General features: G+C 38.7%; 1 protein-coding gene across 8 annotated transcripts in view; it reads right to left on the reverse strand.

Moving 5' to 3' along the window:
* ncor1 (nuclear receptor corepressor 1) overlaps positions 1 to 20384 on the reverse strand; it is a 201191-nt gene that overhangs the window by 27825 nt on the left and 152982 nt on the right. For all 8 annotated transcript variants that reach the window (XM_039757063.1, XM_039757058.1, XM_039757064.1 and 5 more), the window contains one exon: positions 289 to 604. In XM_039757063.1, coding sequence (XP_039612997.1) covers positions 289 to 604 — 316 coding nt within the window. The remainder of the gene's footprint in view (positions 1 to 288; positions 605 to 20384) is intronic.

The following is a 20384-nucleotide window of genomic DNA, read 5'->3' on the forward strand; positions in this document are numbered from 1 at the left end:
TATAACTCAGGCCGATTTCCTGGGTAGTGCCGGGTAACAAAGCTAGTATAAAACTAACAAGCCACCCATGTGCACTTTTATACAAGAAGCTTATGTTTTCAATTAAACTGTCTAATTCTGAATGTCTGTCTCCCTGCCCTCAGAATGAGATATTTTAGGTCACAGTGTCTCTTTTCTGGTCTACAGTATTAAGGTTACATTTTTTTCCGCTTGATTTAAGCAATATGCACAGGATTAACTTGAAGCTGTGCAGAAGACAAGTTAGGGAATAGAAACAAATCATATTACCTTCCTGGGATCTGGTTAGCATCGGTGAACCTCTGGATATTGAGCCACCATAGCTGATAGGTGTCCTCCTGGAATTTGAGTCTTCATACATCCCTGGGCTGAGCTGAGATTTAGGGGCTTCATGTAAGGTAGACCGAAGAACTGAAGGTCCTGAGCTAACCACAGAGGTGTGACGGGCTCTGACGGGCTCAGATACCTTAACTCCTTCAGACATGATTTCCAGCTGAGGCATGCTGTGCTGCAGCTTACTGGAAGCAGTGATAAGAGATTTCACATTGTGTTTAATTGCTGATTGATCATACTTGACTGGTGTGCCCTAAAATAAAAAAGTGACAGAACACTGTCTATTAAAACAAAAAAGAAAAACACACTGCTAATATCACACTTCACAGTATATTTAAAACTATTGTCAGCATTTTAAAAAACACTCTAAATGAGTCTCAAACTGACTGAATGTAGTGAAGGCGTGCTTTTTACTCTGAGCATTCACCATCTCAGAAACCTTTAAACTTCCTTTGAGACTACAAAATATATTTACAGTATATGAAAAGAGGATTTGATGTATGAAAAAATGTTAAGAAAGTTGTATTGCAGACATTAAAGAAGAATTTGGACAAAGTATCAAGTCAAAGAGGGTGAGTGAACAGAGGAGGTGAGAGAAAGCCTGCCACTGCATGTATGGAAATATGGCCTTGCAAGTCAGAAGCTGTCCAACCAATGATCAACAGGACGTTAGTTAGAGGTATGAGATGGCTGGAAGGTAATTCAAGTTCACCAATGATGGACAGTGCTTAGCCAGCAACACCTTTGCACTTGTAATAAAATCAAACACTTTAAGTGTACAGTAATCCCTCGCTATATCACGCTTCAACTTTTGCGGTTTCACTCTATCAAGGATTTTATATGTAAGCATATCTAAATATATAATGCAGATTTTTCGCTGCTTCGCGGGTTCTGCGGACAATGGGTCTTTTTACTTCCTGTACATGCTTCCTCAGTTGGTCTGCTCAGTTGATTTCATACACGGGACGCTATTGGCGGATGGCTGAGAAGCTAACCAATCAGAGCAAGCAGTTAAATTCCTGTGTGCTGAATGGCTCAGCGACGGAGCGCTAAATTCGATTCCGGGGCGTTAACTAGGAAGTCTCATCTCGCTCAATCAGCATTAACTGTTTTGCTGTGTAAAGGGTTAACTTTTGTGCTCTTTTGTGTTTATCTTTGTGCATAGTCAAGCCCTTCATTATGGCTCCAAAATGATCTGCACCTGCTACCGCTTCAGGGGCCGTGCCCAAGCGCCAACTGAAGATGTTAACGATTGCCGAAAAGGTAAATGTTTCGGATATGTTGAAGGAATGGAAAAGCTACAGCGCTGTAGGACGCCATTATGACATCAATGAGGCTACAATTCTTTTTATTTAAAAAGTAGGAAAGGAATATAAGATCTACGGCCGCAGTGTCCTTTTAAACAGGGTAAAAAAAGAGTTGTAAGTGGATGTAATAAGGCAGTAGTCTGGATGGAATCTGCTTTAGGGATTTGGATTGAAGACTGCCGGATAAACAACAACGGCGGTGCTACACAGTCGCCTGAAGAGGCTCCTTTAGAAGAGCTGTAACGCTCTCCTTTGTTGTGCAGTAAAACTAAACTCATCGTTATCGGACAAGTCATTGTTGGTGAGTAACCATAATTAATTTTCTACTTACAGTACTTAGTACATGTACGTACGTTTAGTGTCACTGTACACACATTTATTGTATATATACAATTTTTCTTTCATTGTACGTATTTATTGCTGGTGGCCTGTCTATCGTAATGGCTGTAACATATGTGATATTGGAGACACTCGATATCTTTAAAATAATATTTAGGTTTTACTGTATATAAACAGTGTGTTTACATACATAATTTCAATGAATCTTACCTAATATCTAAGAGAATACAAAGGGTTTATGCTGTGTAACTGTGCGGGGAATATTTATAAACAGTGTGGGAGAGTTTATAAGGGCTTAGTAGTGTCTAGTACAGTTAAAAAGAAAAATCTAAATTATTTCAGAAAGTATAACTAAGCAGTAGCATAGTGAAATGCAAGAGATACAAAATATACTTTAACACTAGAATTACCAGAGCCTATGAAAAACTAGATCCGGCCCACCTTAAATCCGTTAGCACCTCTCCATCCACGTCTTTTGTTCTGTAAATGTGCTGTTAAAGACAAGCAGCCTGGTATCCCATCCCCCCACCGCCGCAGAACGTGCATAATGTTCTCCCAGCTCATGCCTTTAATGATTGTATGCGAGTGAAATGCTGGAGTTTTAGAGTGGAAATAATAGATTGTTATTTGGAACACATGCATTTCATGTGTGCTCCGTTTCTACAATAATCTGTGTAAACACATTATTAAAACAGAAACGTTTTTCATATTTTAGTAGTAAGTGACAAAATATTGGCATAAACTATACAATTTGTGAGGTCTGAAATCCAAAGATCAAATAAACACTTTCACAAAAGGTTCAAGGATAATACAACAGCTTCCGTGGCGTAGCGGCAAGATTTGCTGACTTGTAGTCAAAAGTCCCCGGTTCAATCCCGACTGCCTCCTATATTTGCAGTTTTCAGTAGTGAACTGCTCTTATTGTTAATATTATACAGTACACACATACATTTGGTTTGCGTCTGTAACAGACCGTGTACATTTATAGATCTTGTAAAAGTTACTGGTTTTTTTTCAATTTTATTCTCTCAGCCACGATCACAATACATACTACCGCCCAAGGGATCGGACGCTATTGTTTTTTATTTGAAACGGAGAGTAACTGTAGATGTGAGTGGTGTTCTGAGGCAATGAAACTGGGCATTCTCTGATCTGGAGGGATAAAAGCTGACACACAAACGCTGGTGAATCTGCCTTCTACGTATCTCACCGTCACTTGATTTTTTTTATTCAGTTTTATTGAGTGTTCCTGCTCACGCTGAATTAGTATGCGCCTTATGGTCTATGATGTCCAAAAAAAAAAATTAAATTAGAGACATAGGAATATATGATATTTGGAATCTATACTAATAAAAGGCAAAGCCCTCACTGACTGACTCATCACTAATTCTCCAACTTCCCGTGTAGGTAGAAGGCTGAAATTTGGCAGGCTCATTCCTTACAGCTTCCTTATAAAAGCTGGGCAGGTTTCATTTTGAAATTCTACGCATAATGGTCATAACTGGAAGCTATTTTTCTCCATTTACTGTAATGGAGTTGAGCTCGAAAGCCGTGGGGGGCGGAGTTTCGTGTGACATCACCACGCCTCTCACCTAATCACGCATTACGTAGAAAACCAGGAAGAGCTACAAAAAGCGCTGAAGAAAATGCATTATATAATTAAGAAGGCAGTGAAACAATTAGAAGCGAGCGAGTGACATATAAAACTGTATTTAGTGGCTCACGTGAACTGACGCAGTGCGCAGACAAAAAGCAACAGTTCCAAAGAGTGCTGAACAAAAACTGAATTACACTGCAACGCTCAAGTAGACAAACCGCACACCGTGGCGCAATGGTAGAGGCTTCGCCTCTAGCGCTGACTTCCGAGGTTCAATTCCAGAGAGGGGATGCACTAAGTATGTACGTGCGCTTCTCGATTCATTTTAGCCTCGCATCCCCTTGGTTTGAGACGTATGAAAAATATGCGGTTAACGCAGAAAGACAGATCACCAATTGAAGCTTTATGAATAATGGATACTTTATTCGCGATCAATGATTGTTTTGGTAAAGCCATACTCAGTGTATTCATTAGATGAACGGTAAAAAGTAAGAGCGAGGGGAGGGTAACTTATTGAGGCACACAGGCAAAACCACAATAGCACGCGGGCTCGATGTACTGTAGTGCGCGTCAACTCGATCTGAATTGCGATCACATTCGAAAAAATATTTCTTTTCAAGTTCTATTTAGTCCATATGTGTCAAACTCAAGGCCCACGGGCCACATCCGGCCCGGCGTGTAATTATATCCAGCCCGCAAGATCATTTTATATACTGTATTATTGTTATTAATGGCCCGGGGATATGAAGCGCTGGTAACACAATAAACTACAGATCCCATAATGCAGCGCTTCAGCTGCCTTGCCGAACACTTACCACGTTAATCAAGTCTAGCTTATGATGCTGCAAGTTATTGCGAAGCTAGCCCACACGATGCCGAAGAGAAAAGGTGATTCTGAACATAGAGCCTTTAAAAACCGATGGGAGGCTGAGTATATGTTTACTGACATTGCCGGTAAACCCGTGTGTCTCATTTGTGGAGCTAATGTGGCTGTAATTACAGAATTTAATCTAAGACGGCACTATGAGACAAAACATCAAGATAACCTGAAAGACCTGAATGCAATGCACAAGATACAGAAAGCAGAAGAGTTAAAGAAGAATCTGACACTTCAGCAGACGTTTTTACCCGTGCAAAATCACAAAGTGATTTCAAGTGAAGCTACTTTTATGGGAGACACAAATGCACCAGTGCAACTTGCCCCACTTTCCCTGTTGCCAAGTAATGTTGAACCAAATCGGCACAACGGTGTTCCCAAATATGCACTTTGCTGATAAACTGAGCGCACTGCGCACTGAGTTCGCACGCGCTTTGGTGACTTTGAAGAACAAAAAAAGAATTTTGAGTTGTTTCGCAACCCATTTGCCGTCGATGTGGAAACTGCACCTGTGCAGATTCAGATGGAGGTGATTGAGCTGCAGTGTAATGGCACACTGAAGGCAAAGTACGATACTGCACGGCCGCACAGTTTATTCACTCCATTCCCGCAGAAATGCTCCAGCTCCGTCTACATGCGGCTCGAACCTTGTGCATGTTTGGTAGCACATATCTGTGTGAGAAGCTCTTCTCAGTCATGAAGACTAACAAAACAGCACACAGGAGTCGCCTCACTGATGAGCACCTGCAGTCCATCCTGAGAATCTCCACAACACAGAACCTCACACCAAACTTAAACAAACTTGTTGCCAAAAAAAGATGCCACGCGTCCAAATCTGATAAAATGACATAAGAGCAAAGACATCTGAATGATTTGATTTGTTATTGCTGAAAAGAACAAATTTTATTTATATTTCCAGGTTTTGTTATGCACCATGTTCATATTTGAATTTGTATAATTTTGACAGGATATATTTTTATGGAGAGCAAAATCTTTTGGGATATTTAAAATTTAAGTTTATTTTTTTATATAAAATTACATAAGAGTAAAGAAATTTGAATGTTTGTTCTTTTAACGTTTACTTTATTTCTAACTTGTATAATTTAGACAGGATATATTTTTATGGAGAGCAAAATATTATAAGTTATTTAAGGTTTGAGTTGATTTATTCGAATAATATTCTGTCGACTAAATAAAAATTCCTTCTATTTAAAATTTAAATAGAACTTGAACAGATACGATAGTTCATAATATCCACGCAGACTTGCATAAAGAGCGGAGTCATCCGTTTTAACAAACAGCGTATTGCACTGATCTGAAATAGCCTGCCCATTTAATTATTTAGGAATGGATAACTAAATTAAGATTTTGTACAAATAATGTTTTTCATTTTTCTTCCTTCATGGATTCTGGCAACCCCAGCAACAGATGCTCGCACCCCAAAGATTGTATGTATATACATATATGTATTAATATATATAGATAGATATAGATATATACATATATATATATACATATACATATACATATACACATATATACATATATATATACATATATATATATATATATATATACATATATATATATACATATATATATATACATATACATATATATACATATACATATATATATATATACATATATATATACACACATATACATATATACACATATACACACATATGCGCGGGTATTTTGCTAGTTATTCATATTATTCATATTCATTCACATAACATCTTGCACTTGTAATCGGTGACCGTGTGTTTGTTCCAAGACAGCTGCTTTCCCCAGGAAAGTAAACTAAGTCAGTGTCAGGTGTCCGTTCAATGTAATAGGAACCACAGCATAGAGAGAAGTGTGTAAACTACAACAGGTACACATGTCTTAAATGTAGGAAGGACTGTCCTTGCATGTGTGTGAACTGTTAACATTTGAATTTGATGATTGCACATAGTGCTGAACTGACCTCTCTGTACTATTCTTTCCTCTGCATGTCCTAGAATACAAAAGAAACAGTACTATGCACCCAAAAGTGGACAATAGTAAGATCGGGGGGGGGTTGGGGGGAGAAAAAAAAAAAAAAACAAAACAAAACATGCAGTCACCGATTACAAGCACAAGATGTTATCCGAATGAATATGAATAATGTTGCATCTGTGCCACAACGTTTTCTGAAATGAACTATACAGGTCATAAAATGAATAATTCCAAATATCATATATACCTATGTCTCTGTTTTTTTTTTTGGACATCATAGACCAAAAGGCGCATACTAAAAATCATCGAACACAAAAATATAATGTACACTTTTAGAGACTACTATAAATCCCTATATACTACTGAGTTTAAAGACGACAATATACAATCTAATGCATTTCTGGATACATTACAGATACCACAAATTGACGCTTTTAGTGTGGAGGAACTCGATAAACCTCTGTCATTATCAGAATTACTGGATGCTATAAAGTCACTCCAAGGTGGAAAAGCAGCAGGCCCTGACGGCTATCCTGCAGAGTTTTACAAGAAATTCTCCGCTCAGCTAGCTCCCCTCCTATTAGCAACATTTACAGAAGCCAGAGATAACCAATCTCTTCCACAAACCTTTAAGCCAAGCATTAATCACTGTCTTTCCAAAACAAAATAAGGACTTATTACAATGTGCATCATACAGACCAATTTTACTTCTGAATAACGACGTTAAAATACTCTCTAAAATCATAGCTAGAAGGATGGAGAAAGTGCTCCCCTCGGTAATATCACAAGACCAAACTGGATTTATTAGGGGCCGACACTTATCTTCAAATTTTCGACGCCTGTTTAATGTAATATACTCACCAACTAAATCAAACACCCCAGAAATATTATTATCATTGGATGCAGAAAAAGCATTCGACATGATTGAATGGAAATACCTTTTTACTATTTTGGAGAAGTTTGGGTTTGGCCCGAACATTTGTGCATGGATTAAATTACTGTATACTAACCCAGAAGCTTCAGTTTGCATCAGTAACATTTGCTCAGACTACTTTAAACTAGAGCGTGGCACAAGACAAGGATGCCCTTTGTCACCACTGCTGTTTGCAATTGCCATTGAACCACTGGCAATACATTGTCGAAATACTGATCAGATAAAGGGGATTAGCAGAGAAGGACTGGAACAGAAAATCTCATTATATGCAGATGACATGGTACTGTATATATCGGACCCAGAAAATTCTGTGCCTGCAGTCTTAGCAGCACTCACAGAATTTCAAAAGCTCTCTGGTCTCAGAATTAATCTGAATAAAAGTGTACTCTTTCCGGTGAATTCATATAATATTAGATTAGACACCCTACCTTTTATCATTGCAGAACAGTTTAAATACCTAGGGGTAAACATCACAAGTAAACATAAAGCTCTTTATCAACAAAATTTAATGTCTGCATGGAAAAAATTAAACAAGACTTGCATAGATGGTCAACCCTTCATCTCACACTAGCTGGAAGAATTAACACTGTTAAGATGAATATTCTTCCTAAGCTCCTTTTTATTTCAAAACATACCAATATACATTAATAAATCGTTCTTTAAGCAATTAGATTCAACAATAACCTCATTTATTTGGAATTCTAAACATCCACGCATCAAAAGAGCGACCCTACAAAGACAAAAGGCAGAAGGGGCATGGCTCTACCTAACTTCCAGTTTTATTACTGGGCGCAAATATACAGTCGATAAGAACCTGGACACAAATAGAAGAACATACACAGGCATGGACGCAATAGAAGTAAAATCCTGCAGTACTTCTTTGTATTCCTTGCTCTGCGCTCCAATAAACACACGTTATCGGCAATACACTAATAACCCAATTGTGCTCCACTCACTTAGAATCTGGAACCAATGTAGAAAGCATTTTAAGGCGGAGAAGCTTCTTTCTGTGGCACCTGCAAAGAGAACCACCTCTTTCAACCTTCACAAACATATGCAGTTTTTAATATCTGGAAAAATTTGGAATTAACTTGCTTAGAGATCTTTATATAGACAAGCGTCTTTGCATCCTATGAACAATTACATTCCAAATTTAACATTCCAGCTACAAATTTCTTTCACTATCTTCAAATCAGGAACTTTGTTAAACAGAACCTTCCAGATTTTCCTCATCTTGCACCCTCATCCACGCTGGAAAAATATTGCTCAATTTCAAGGAGTTAGACTCCATCTCTACAATATATAAAATCATTTTACAATCCCTTCCTTTCAAAGATCCAAGAGGACACTGGGAAAATGACCTCTCAATTAATATATCAGAAAAGGAGTGGAAAGTAGCAATGCAGAGAATTCACTCGAGCTCCATATGCAAAAGCATACAATTATACAACTCAAAATTATATATCGAGCACATCTGTCTCGACTAAAACTCTCCAAAATGTTTCCAGGGCATGATCCAACCTGCGAACGTTGCAACCAAGCCCCAGCCTCACTGGGTCACATGTTCTGGGCCTGCACCAAATTAACATTATTCTGGACAAAAATTTTTAATTACCTCTCAGACAGCCTTGGACTCACAATCCCTCCTAACCCATTAACAGCTGTGTTTGGGGTTCTTCCAGAGGGCTTAAAGTGGAGAAAGACAAACAAATTGTGATTGCATTCACTACACTGTTGGCACGCAGACTTATTCTGATAAACTGGAAGAACCCAAACTCTCCTCTTTTAAGTCAGTGGGAAACTGATGAGTTATATTATTTAAAATTGGAAAAAATCAAATACTCAGTTAGAGGATCCGTACAGACTTTTTTCAAAACATGGCAGGATCTAATCAGTAATATTTTAAAATAAGTTTATAAAACACAGAGAATTTATTAATTTAGGTATTTTTACAAGCCTTAAATTTTACACCGTTTGGCTTGCTCTCTCTCTCAGGGTGGGGGATCGATCTGTTCTTAACATAATTCTTTTTTTTTGTAAAAACTTGATTGCTATGTATTGTAATAAAATTAATAGATAAAAATTAAAAAAAAAAAAGGCGCATACTAATTCAGCTGAATAAAAAAAAAATCAAGTGACGGTGAGATACAAAGAAGGCAGATTCACTAGCGTTTGTTTGTCAGCTTTTATCCCTCCAGATCAGAGAATGTCTTTTCATTTCCTCAAAACACCACTCACATCTACAGTTACTCCCAGGATCAAATAAAAACTATCGGCGTCAGATCCCTAGGATGGTAGTATGTATTGTGATCGTGACTGAGGGAATAAAAGGGAAAAAAAAAAAACGGTAACTTTTACAAGATCTATAAATGTACACCGTCTGTTACAGACACAAACCAAATGTGTGTACTGTATAATATTAACAATAAGAGCAGCTCACTACTGAAAATGGCAAATATAGGAGGCAGTCAGGATTAAATCGGGGACTCTTGACTACAAGTCAGCAAATTTTACTGCTATGCCATGGAAGCTGTTGTATCGTCCTTGAACCTTTTGTAAAAGTGTTTATTTGATCTTTGGACTTCAGACTTCACTCATTATATAGTTTATGCCAAGATTTTGTCATTTACTACTAAAATATGAAAAAAGTTTCTGTTTTAACAATGTGTTTACACAAATTATTGTAGAAACTGAACACACATGAAATGCATGTGTTCCAAATAATGATCTATTATTTCCACTCTGAAACTCCAGCACTTCACTCCCAGATAATCAATCAAGGCATGAGTTGGGAGAACACTGCATGTTCTGCGGCGGTCGGGGGATGGGATACCAGGCTGCTTGCTGCATTTACAGGACAAAAGACACTGACGGAGAGGTGCGAATGGATTTAACACTAGAATTACCACAGCCTACGAAAAAACTCGCAGATCCGTGCCACCTTAAATCGCTTCTTAAAACCGTTCTCACCTCTCCGCCAGCGTCTTTTGTAATCTAAATGTGCTGATAAAGAAAACTGTAGAGAATGCAGCATACTTGTGACTGCATTCTTGTACCAATACTTGCGAACTAAAGTGCCTGCGTGCACTTTTCGTGGCATTACATGTCTATTTTTTTGAGAATGCCCGTGTCGCTCAAATACAGGAACATATGTTGGTGTACAAGTATAACAAAACAAGTGCATTTTTATTCAAGACTATAAGTGAAGAAAAAATAAAGCAAGTTACAGTAGGGGTTGATACGACAGCTTGCGTGGTGCAATGCTAAGAACTGCTGATTTTCGATCCATGCTATATAAAATCATCCCATTCAAATATTAACAATTCCCACACACCCTTCCTACATTTACAACATGTGTACTTGTTGCAGTGTACACACCTCTCTGTGCTATGGTTCCTATTACACTGAGCACCTGACACTGTAGTTTCTTCCCTATATAAATAACATTCGAGCTATAGTGTGTCTCCAAATAAATCACATTTGAGCTATAGCGCGTCTATGTGAAAACAGCAGTGTCAGATGGGGAGGGGGGGATTGTGAACATGACTGAGAAAATGGAACTGAATAATTAAAAAAAAAAAAAGCTAACCTTTACAATTATTGTGCATTTACACTGGCTCTTACAGACTGACTGAAATCAAATGTATGTGTTTATTCTAAAATAGTACAGCACATGCAATATTATTTGAACACGAACAGCGTCAGATCGGTTTGAATACATGCCGACGCTGTTACAGAAGGCGCCAGCTTATTCAGTGCAGCAGTTTCAACGCACAGTACATGCAATATTATTTGAAAACGAACAGTGTCAAATCGGGCATATTCAAACCCGATCTGACGCTGTTCGTTTCAAATAATATTGCATTAGTGGGATGATTTTTTTTACATATATTGTCTCTTTCATTCATCTTGCGGTTTGTAATCAGTGACCGCGTGTTTTTTTCCCCTGATCTTGCCAGTTCGCACATGTTGCTGTATGGTGGTGTTTCTTTTGTACTCCGGGACACACAGAGGACAGAATAGTACAGAGCAGTAAGTTCAGTGCTATATGCAATCAGACAGGCAGAGAAGGCACTATATATATATAAATTAACAGAGCAGGCACTGTATAATAGATATAAAAAAAAAAAGCTAAGGGGATAGATATATAGATAGATAGGAAGGAAAGGCACTATATGAAAGGCAGACAGGGAAGCTCCTATATAATAATAAAATTACTGTTATTACTATATAGATAGACAGGGAGTTCAGGCAGGCAGAACGGCGAAGGTTAAAAATAAATAAAGTTTCTCCTCAGCGGGGAATCTAACTCGGATCTCTTAAGGTACAGCAAGTCTGCTGCGCTCTAGGTGACAAAATCTTACCCGTACGCCACGGAAGTAGTTGTTAAATTCTTGAACCTTTTATGAAAGTGTTTATTTGATCTTTGGCCTTCAGGCTTCACACATTTTATAGTTTATGTCTACATTTTATAACATTTATTACTAAAATAGGAAAAAGTTTGTTTTAACATTGTGTTTACACAGATTACTGTGGAAATGGAACACACATGAAATGCGTGTGTTCCAAATAACAATCTATTATTCCTACTCTAAAACTCCACTTCACTCCCAGATAATCGAGGCATGAGCTGGGAGAAGTTCGTGTCCGTTCTAAATCGGTGGGGGGATGGAATAGCCGGCTGCTTGCAGTTTGTTTTTATCAGCACATTTACAGGACAAAGGAGGCTGGTGGAGGGGTGAGAACGGTTTTAAGAAGCGATTTAAGGTGGGACGGATCTACAAGTTTTTTCGTAGACTCTGGTAATTCTAGTGTTAATGATATGAAACATTTTTAGTACACTAATGCCATCACAAAGTAATAAAGGCTCCTGCTATCAAACTAAACGTAACATGACAAAAATGTATGTTAACAGCTAGGTCAAGGGAAAGTACAATATTACGGAAAGTTAACAGCACATGAAATTCTATTTATGTACCACCTTGTTCAAATTTGCACTGGGGACTGATCAATTTGATGTTGTTTAATAAAAGGAGAGAAGGGACTGGATAAATGAAGATGGAAATTTGAAAAAGTATCAATTTACTATTTTTACACATGTATTAATGGTAAATCAATTATTACAGTCAAGCAAAAAAACTAAATATTCATAAGTTCATAAAATTCCAATGTATCACAACTTGATTTCACAAAAAGTAAGTTTTTTATTTGTTAAATAAGTAGTTATTCAGGGGAACAAAAAAGGAAGGTAATATGAGAAAACACTGATTTACTATTTTTAAATAAATGATGACCCAGTTCTTATATAGTAAAATAACCAAATCAATAACCCAAGATCTGACGTAAGAAGAAAGACACTGTTCCTCTAGTAATTATAAAATGTGATCTGACTAAAAGAGGTTGGTCATAGTACCCGGTAGGTAGGAACCAACCTGCTTACCTCAAGCAGAAATTTGAGAAACCTAGCCAAACTACAGTTGGGAAAACTAAACTTACAATGCTACTGGACCTAATTCGCTAAAGAGGGGCTGGTTCGGTGTTAAGGAAAATGAAGCAGAGCTAGTGAGCAAGACGTTTAAGGTTTATGACTTGGAAAATCGGGAATAGGACAGGAAAATTTGAAGTTGTAAAAGCGCTAAGCAGATAACAGTAGATTTTCGCTGCATAAAGGAACCAAGATGGAAAGTAAAGGTATGAGAACTGGAATAGTGAAAGTATTATTTTGGCAGAGGAATGATCATGGTAATGTTGGAGATGGTGTATTTATCTTTAGAAAACAATGGGAGGTAATGTGGCGGAGGCAAGTGACCATGCTATAGTTATTATGATGAATGCTGGTAAAAGACTAAAGATATAGACTCTGCATATGCCCCAAAGGCTGTCAGAAACAATGAGGACAGGGGTGGATTTTAAAACAGACTGCATTTTAAATGGGCATGTTGGAGTCAGTGCTGATGATTATGAGGGAGTACCCAGGGCTTTAGCTTCAGTAGAAGTATGCAGAATGTTGAGGGTTAATGAATTCTATAATCTGGTTTAAACAGGAGGAAAACAAATTTGTTGCATATAAATCTGGTGTTGTAAGGGGCATGATAACTATTAGTGAATGAGAAGAGGTGATTAAAAAATTGATAACACAGAACTTTATTTTTTACTTGGGGAAAATTTGGCTTTTACAGAAGCTATAAATACATAAATGGACAGAGATATACATTTTATATACAGTACATACATACATTTATATACATATACACATACACACACAGTTTGCCGACTGGCCGTATCAACTAGGTAACCAGCCAAATAATCAGATTGTGACTCAGACTTAAGAACATAAAATACACATACATATACTGTATTTATCAGCTCAGTTCAGGTTGGGGTCCATGCACTGGTACAGCATTTGCAACATCTACCACATGACTGAAAAGCTTGGGATCCTGGTTGGTAACCCCCCAGAAATGACCTTCTATCTGCCATAGCCAGGTGTTATGTTGGCATCCCGATGGCCCGGTCCAGCCGCTCAGGTACTCAACAATAAGGATGATGTGAGCTGGCCACATGGCTATAGTGCCATAATTTACATTCCCTCACAATGCAGATAATATGCCTCATTCATTGCTCTGTGAGCAGCAGCTTGTTCGACACAAAGTCAAACCAGCGGTAACCAAGGATTATCTGAAGAGACACAATAGCAAAGGAGTCCAGTCTTCGTCTCAGGTCACTGGATAGCGTCCATGTCTCACGGCAATATAGCAAAACAGGAAGCACCAGGGGCCTCATGCATAATGCTGTGCGTAGAATTCACTGTAAGACATGGTGTACGGACAAAAGCGGAAATGTGTGTATGCACAAAAAATCCAGATGCATAAATCTAAGTGTATGCCTACTTCCACGTTCTTCCTCTTCATAAATCCCGGTCAGTATGAAAAGTAACGCTCGTGAACGCGCCTGCCGCTCCACCCAGTCTCCTCCCAGAATTACACCTCTTTCAAAATGGAAATCAATATAAATAGCCCCTTATGTTTTGTCTTCTGTGAAAAGACAATGGCAAAAGCACAGGAGGAAAAAGAAGAATTTCAGCGAATACGAAGTAGAGGCAAGAAAAAATTTTACTATTTGTTGGTTTAAACCAGGGGTTCTCAACGTTGGTCCTGAGGGCCCACTTTGGCTGCATGTTTTTGTTCCAACCAGCTTCAATTTTTAATTGGACTCCTGGGCTAATTAAGTGAACGGTTATTTGCCAGATTCTGTGTTGTGGGAAAAATGTAGAAATTGGAAAACTAAGTTTGGTGGAAAAAAAAAATATATTAAAATGTACCAAGCAGTTATATGGGAATAATGTATTTTTTTCTTTTTAACAATATTTTCATCTTGATTTTCATTCTATTTTGTGCTGGGTGTTCTAATTGTTTAATTATTTTCTAATTAGTGGGTTTAATGCTGAAGTAGTTGCAGCCTTTCATGATTCAGTGTTGTTTGCCTGGCTGTCTGCTCTGCTGGTTGTCATATATTAAGATACGATGAAGGGAGAAAACTGCACCAAGAAAGGGCAAAATTTAATAAAATCAACAAAAAGGAGTTAAGTATTTAAATCTCTAGCAAAAATGGAAATATTCCTAAATGTCTTATTAATGTAAAACATACTGCGATGCTTTCTTAATGTAGAATAAGCGAAAAAAAAATATAGCAGCTAATTAATTGAGATCAGTGTTATCACCAATTATGAATCTGGTTGGAACAAAAACCTGAAACCACAGTGGGCCCCCAGGACCACAGTTGAGAACTCCTCGTTTAAACAGTGATACAAACAAGAAAAGGATGTTGATCGAGTAACAGTGTGGCAGAGAAACTTGAAAGTTCAAGTTCAGAAAGTCATATAGTGCACGAAATAAATAAGAAGTGGTCAGATATCAAAGTTGCTGTGAAAAGGCGAGTCGTAACCCTTTATCTGAGTGCCATATGGAAGTGCATTTGGGTACTAATGACAACGTGAAAAAAGATTACTTGAGATTTTTGCAAATTTATTAAAAATAAAAAAACTTGAGAAATCACATGTACATAAGCATTCACAGCCTTTGCCATGAAGCTCAAAATTGAGCTGAGGTGCATCCTGTTTCCCCTGATCATCCTTGAGATGTTTCTGCAGCTTAATTGGAGCCCACATGTGGTAAATTCAGTTGATTGGACATGATTTGGAAAGGCACACACCTGTCTATATAAAGGTCCCAAAGCTGATAGTTCATGTCAGAGCACAAACCAAGCATGAAGTCAAAGGAATTGTCTGTAGACCTCCGAGACAGGATTGTCTCGAGGCAGAAATCTGGGGAAGGTTACAGAAAAATTTCTGCTGCTTTGAAGGTCCCAATGAGCACAGTGGCCTCCATCATCCGTAAGTGGAAGAAGTTCGAAATCACCAGGACTCTTCCTAGAGCTGCTCGGCCATCCAAACTGAGCAATCGGGGGAGAAGGGCCTTAGTCAGAAAGGTGACCAAGAACCCAATGGTCTCTCTGTCAGAGCTCAAGAGGTCCTCTGTGGAGAGAGGAGAACCTTCCAGAAGGACAATCATCTCTGCAGCAATCCGCCAATCAGGCCTGTATGGTAGAGTGGCCAGACGGAAGCCACTCCTTAGTAAAAGGCACATGGCAGCCCGCCTGGAGTTTGCCAAAAGGCACCTGAAGGACTCTCAGACCATGAGAAACAAAATTCTCTGGTCTGATGAGACACAGATTGAACTCTTTGGTATGAATGCCAGACGTCATTTTTGGAGGAAACCAGGCACCGCTCATCACCAGGCCAATACCATCCCTACAGTGAAGCATGGTGGTGGCAGCATCATGCTGTGGGGATGTTTTTTCAGCGGCAGGAACTGGGAGACTAGTCAGGATAAAGGGAAAGATGACTGCAGCAATGTACAGACACATCCTGGATGAAAACCTGCTCCAGAGCGCTCTTGACCTCAGACTGGGGCGACGGTTCATCTTTCAGCAGGACAACGACCCTAAGCACACAGCCAAGATATCAAAGGAGTGGCTTCAGGACAACTCTGTGAGTGTCCTTGAGTGGCCCAGCCAGAACCCAGACTTGAATCCGATTGAACATCTCTGGAGAGATCTTAAAATGGCTGTGCACCGACACTTCCCATCCAACCTGATTGAGCTTGAGTGGTGCTGCAAAGAGGAATGGGCGAAACTGGCCAAGGATAGGTGTGCCAAGCTTATGGCATCATATTTAAAAAGATTTGAGGCTGTAATTGCTGCCAAAGGTGCATCGACAAAGTATTGAGCAAAGGCTGTGAATACTTATGTACATGTGATTTCTCAGTTTTTTTATTTTTAATAAATTTGCAAAAACCTCAAGTAAACTCTTTTCATGTTGTCATTATGGGGTGTTGTGTGTAGAATTCTAAGGAAAAAAATGAATTTAATCCATTTTGGAATAAGGCTGTAACATAACAAAAAATGTGGAAAAAGTAATGCGCTGTGAATACTTTCCGGATTCACTGTATGTGTGTGAATCACTACGTTCTTTTAAACTGGAATCCTCTTCCGCCGACAGGATACAGAATACATTACATTCATGATATTGCAGCTCTCTGAACAATTTAAATACTAAGATGCATACTTAATATAATTTTCATAATGACAGAAATTGAAGCATGTATTAAACATGGGGACACGATAGCATAGTGGTAGCGACAAACTGGCCCTCCGTCCACAGATTGTTCCTGCCTCCCGCAAAACGCTTGCTGCGCCATACATGAAGTTCAATGAAATAATTTATTGCAGCAGTACCATCTCTCTCAAACATACTAACCCTCAATTACTGTCCTTCCTTTTTTTTCCTCTAAGTAACCAATCAACACACAATCAGCTCTGTAATACATGTCAAGCAATCTGTAAGCTTAGAACGCTGATTCTTCAAAACTTTTATGGAACATCGAAATACCTTTGTAGTACATGTTTAATTATTCCATCCAGGGTCTCGCTAATCCCAGCAAGCATACAGCACAAGGCAGGAGCAATCTCTGAACAGGGTGCCAGCTTGTTGCTACTTCTGAGCCACCGTGTTCTCACATGTTTAATTATTAACAATATAAATTATTTAAATGAAGTTAAAAATTTATCTGTATAATGTAATATACATATTTTACCACATTTCATCGTAAAAATGATATCAAGAGTTCCAAGAAGGTAGTGGTTGAAAATCTAAATTGACTTAGAAGCCAATCGTCATCATCATATGTAAATACGTGCTTTATAAAGTGGCTCAGGTTGTGCAATATTATAACTGTAGTGCAAGTTTACAGTGAGGTGACTGTACTTACAAGTACAAACAGTTCTACCAGGAACACTTGATGGACGGACTTAGTGCGTTTTGAGCTCTTGGGATGAAAATGTTTCTGAACCGTGAGGTCCCTAAAGGAAAGGCTCTGAAACATTTGCTGTACTGTATGGAAGGTTCAATTAGACTGTGCGCATGGCTGAGGCAGCATGCGCTAGATAATGTATCTTCCGATTCGATCAGCTGCTGTAGAGCACATCCAGTTACAGTGGGTTGAATACTCTGAGTGGTGCACTGAGATTAACAATGTTAAAGGAGCAATGGTATTTGGAATAGTTTGGCCATTCAGTGCAGCATTATATAGTTATGGGACAATTACAATCAGATGGCTTAAATTAATAAACGATATGCAGTTAATTTCAGTGTATTTGATAAAACCGTATCAGGGATGTGGATCTAAAAAAGAAAGGGAAACCACACAAGAATGTAGCACTGCTTGGACGTTGGGTGCCAGCAGTTTGCAAAATCGAGTGGAGAACTTGCAAGGGATTGAGCTGGTGTGAAAATGTGAGTGGCTTTACGGCAAGTTTAGTTTTTAAACATTGCGGTGTGAGCATGAAAACAGGCGTACGCAACATATTGTATATATGCACCGTTACATGAGGCCCCATGGCTTTAAAGGCTTAGACCTTCATCCTTTTGCAAAGATATCTGGAATGCCACACACCCTTTTTCCAGCGACCTCATGAACCCCCATGTTCTCCCAATCCGTCTACTGACTTCATAAGAACAGTATCCCAAGGCATGACTGTCTCTGCCAAGGTAAGTAAACCACTCAACAAGGTTGACACTCTTTTGCAGACAAAAACACTACTGATGGCTGTGTTCAAGAGTTCATTAAAGGCCTGGATTTTGGTTTTGATCCACGACACTCAAGCCCAGACACTCAAGACTAGGGCTGTTCGATATAACGATATATATCGGATGACAATATGAAAACGTCTATCGCTGCACATTACGCTATCGTTTGTTTCGTGGTGTCGCAAAATAAACTGTTTACGGCAATATTTTTTTCATTGTTTTGATGGCCACCACGTGGATGCAGACACACTAGCATGGCTGATGAAGACGAGGCAGCACCAGGTAGCTCCACAGAGAAGGACCTTGTTCCTAAACGAGGGGCTACCTCTGTAGTATGGAGATGGTTTGGATTTGAAAAGTCTGACACGGACCAGAAAACGGTACTGTGCAAATTATGCTGCAAACCGATCGCTACCACAGACTCCAACACGACAAACCTCTTCTACACCTCCGCAAAAAGCACGTGAGCGAGCATGCAGAGAGTTTACAACTGAGAGGCAGGCCACGTAGGATATTACAGTTGTAAAGGTACTATTTAAACGAGCATGTTAAAAGCTTGGAAGATTAATTGCTACCAAAACAATTTGCTTAAGGCATAATTTTCCCCTGCAGCGTTTGCTGTCAGCGTTAATCTTGTTAAAATTACGTTCGCCACAACTGCATTAACCGGGCAAATCTCCGTTAACGAGTTACCTGCGGATGCGCCCGTGCTTGGGGCTGGACGGCATCAACACGCTTAGCGCCGTCCAGTCCCACGCGCGGGCGCATCAGCTGTAACTCATTAACGGAGATTTGCCACACTACGATGTGCAAATTAACATTTTACTAGAATGTAGCCTAAAAAATATTATATTTAATATTATATATTTAATATATTTTTGTCGTAAGCCTTATTGCTGCTACAGTTTGAAGTACTGTACAATGTTTACATTTGGTTTTGACAGTTAATGTTAGACTTGTATTTATTTTGTTTAAAGGGTTTATTGGCCTTATATAGTTTAGTTGTTAGTGCTTTGATCCTTTTATATTTAATATATGTTGTGAGAGTTATTGCTGCTACAGTTCACATTTTGTTTATGTCAGGCATTTTATATAGCAGTATATTATATTGGGCCTTTAGTAATTTGTTTTTGAAAAGTGTTTTATATTTGATACATTAACATTTTATGTTTACATTCTAAGTCAAACATTTGCTCAAATGTTCTAAATAAAAGAACAGAAATAATTACAAGTTGAGTACTTCATTTTTGATTTTTTTAATTTAAATGAAAAAAAAAGGAGTGGGGATTATATAAACTATTCACTGAATACAAAGAAAATGTACTATATCGGGGTATCGGGATATGAAATGAATTATCGGGATATAAGATTTTGGTCATATCGCACAGCCCTACTCAAGACTCCTTACTGAGCCTCGATAGCCCCAATCAGAGCCACCATTGACTCCGGGAAGATCACAGCATCATTGGCAAAGTCAGTATCTGTGAATCTTTTTTCACTAACAGATGCCCCACAGCCGCTGGACCCCACAACCCTGCCCAGCAAATCAATGCAAGCAATGAACATGAGTTGGCGCAAGAACACACCCCTGACAAACCCTGGAATCATCTGGGAAAAACACAGAGGTTCTGTTCCTACTCTGCACAGTAGTCACAGTGGCAGTGTACAGGCTGGCCATGATATCCAGCAACCTTGGAAGGATCCCACAAAGCCTCAGGGTGTTCCACAGGGCAGCTTGATCAATGGAGTTTAATATTTTACAAAAATTAACAAAGGCTGCAAAGAAACTCTGCCAATATTTCTGTTTTCCTAGTAGGTGGACTTAAGCTGGATCTTTCGAGTAGTAACTA

The sequence above is a fragment of the Polypterus senegalus genome, chromosome 6 (genome assembly GCF_016835505.1).
Source record: "Polypterus senegalus isolate Bchr_013 chromosome 6, ASM1683550v1, whole genome shotgun sequence".
In the NCBI taxonomy this organism is placed as follows: domain Eukaryota; kingdom Metazoa; phylum Chordata; class Cladistia; order Polypteriformes; family Polypteridae; genus Polypterus; species Polypterus senegalus.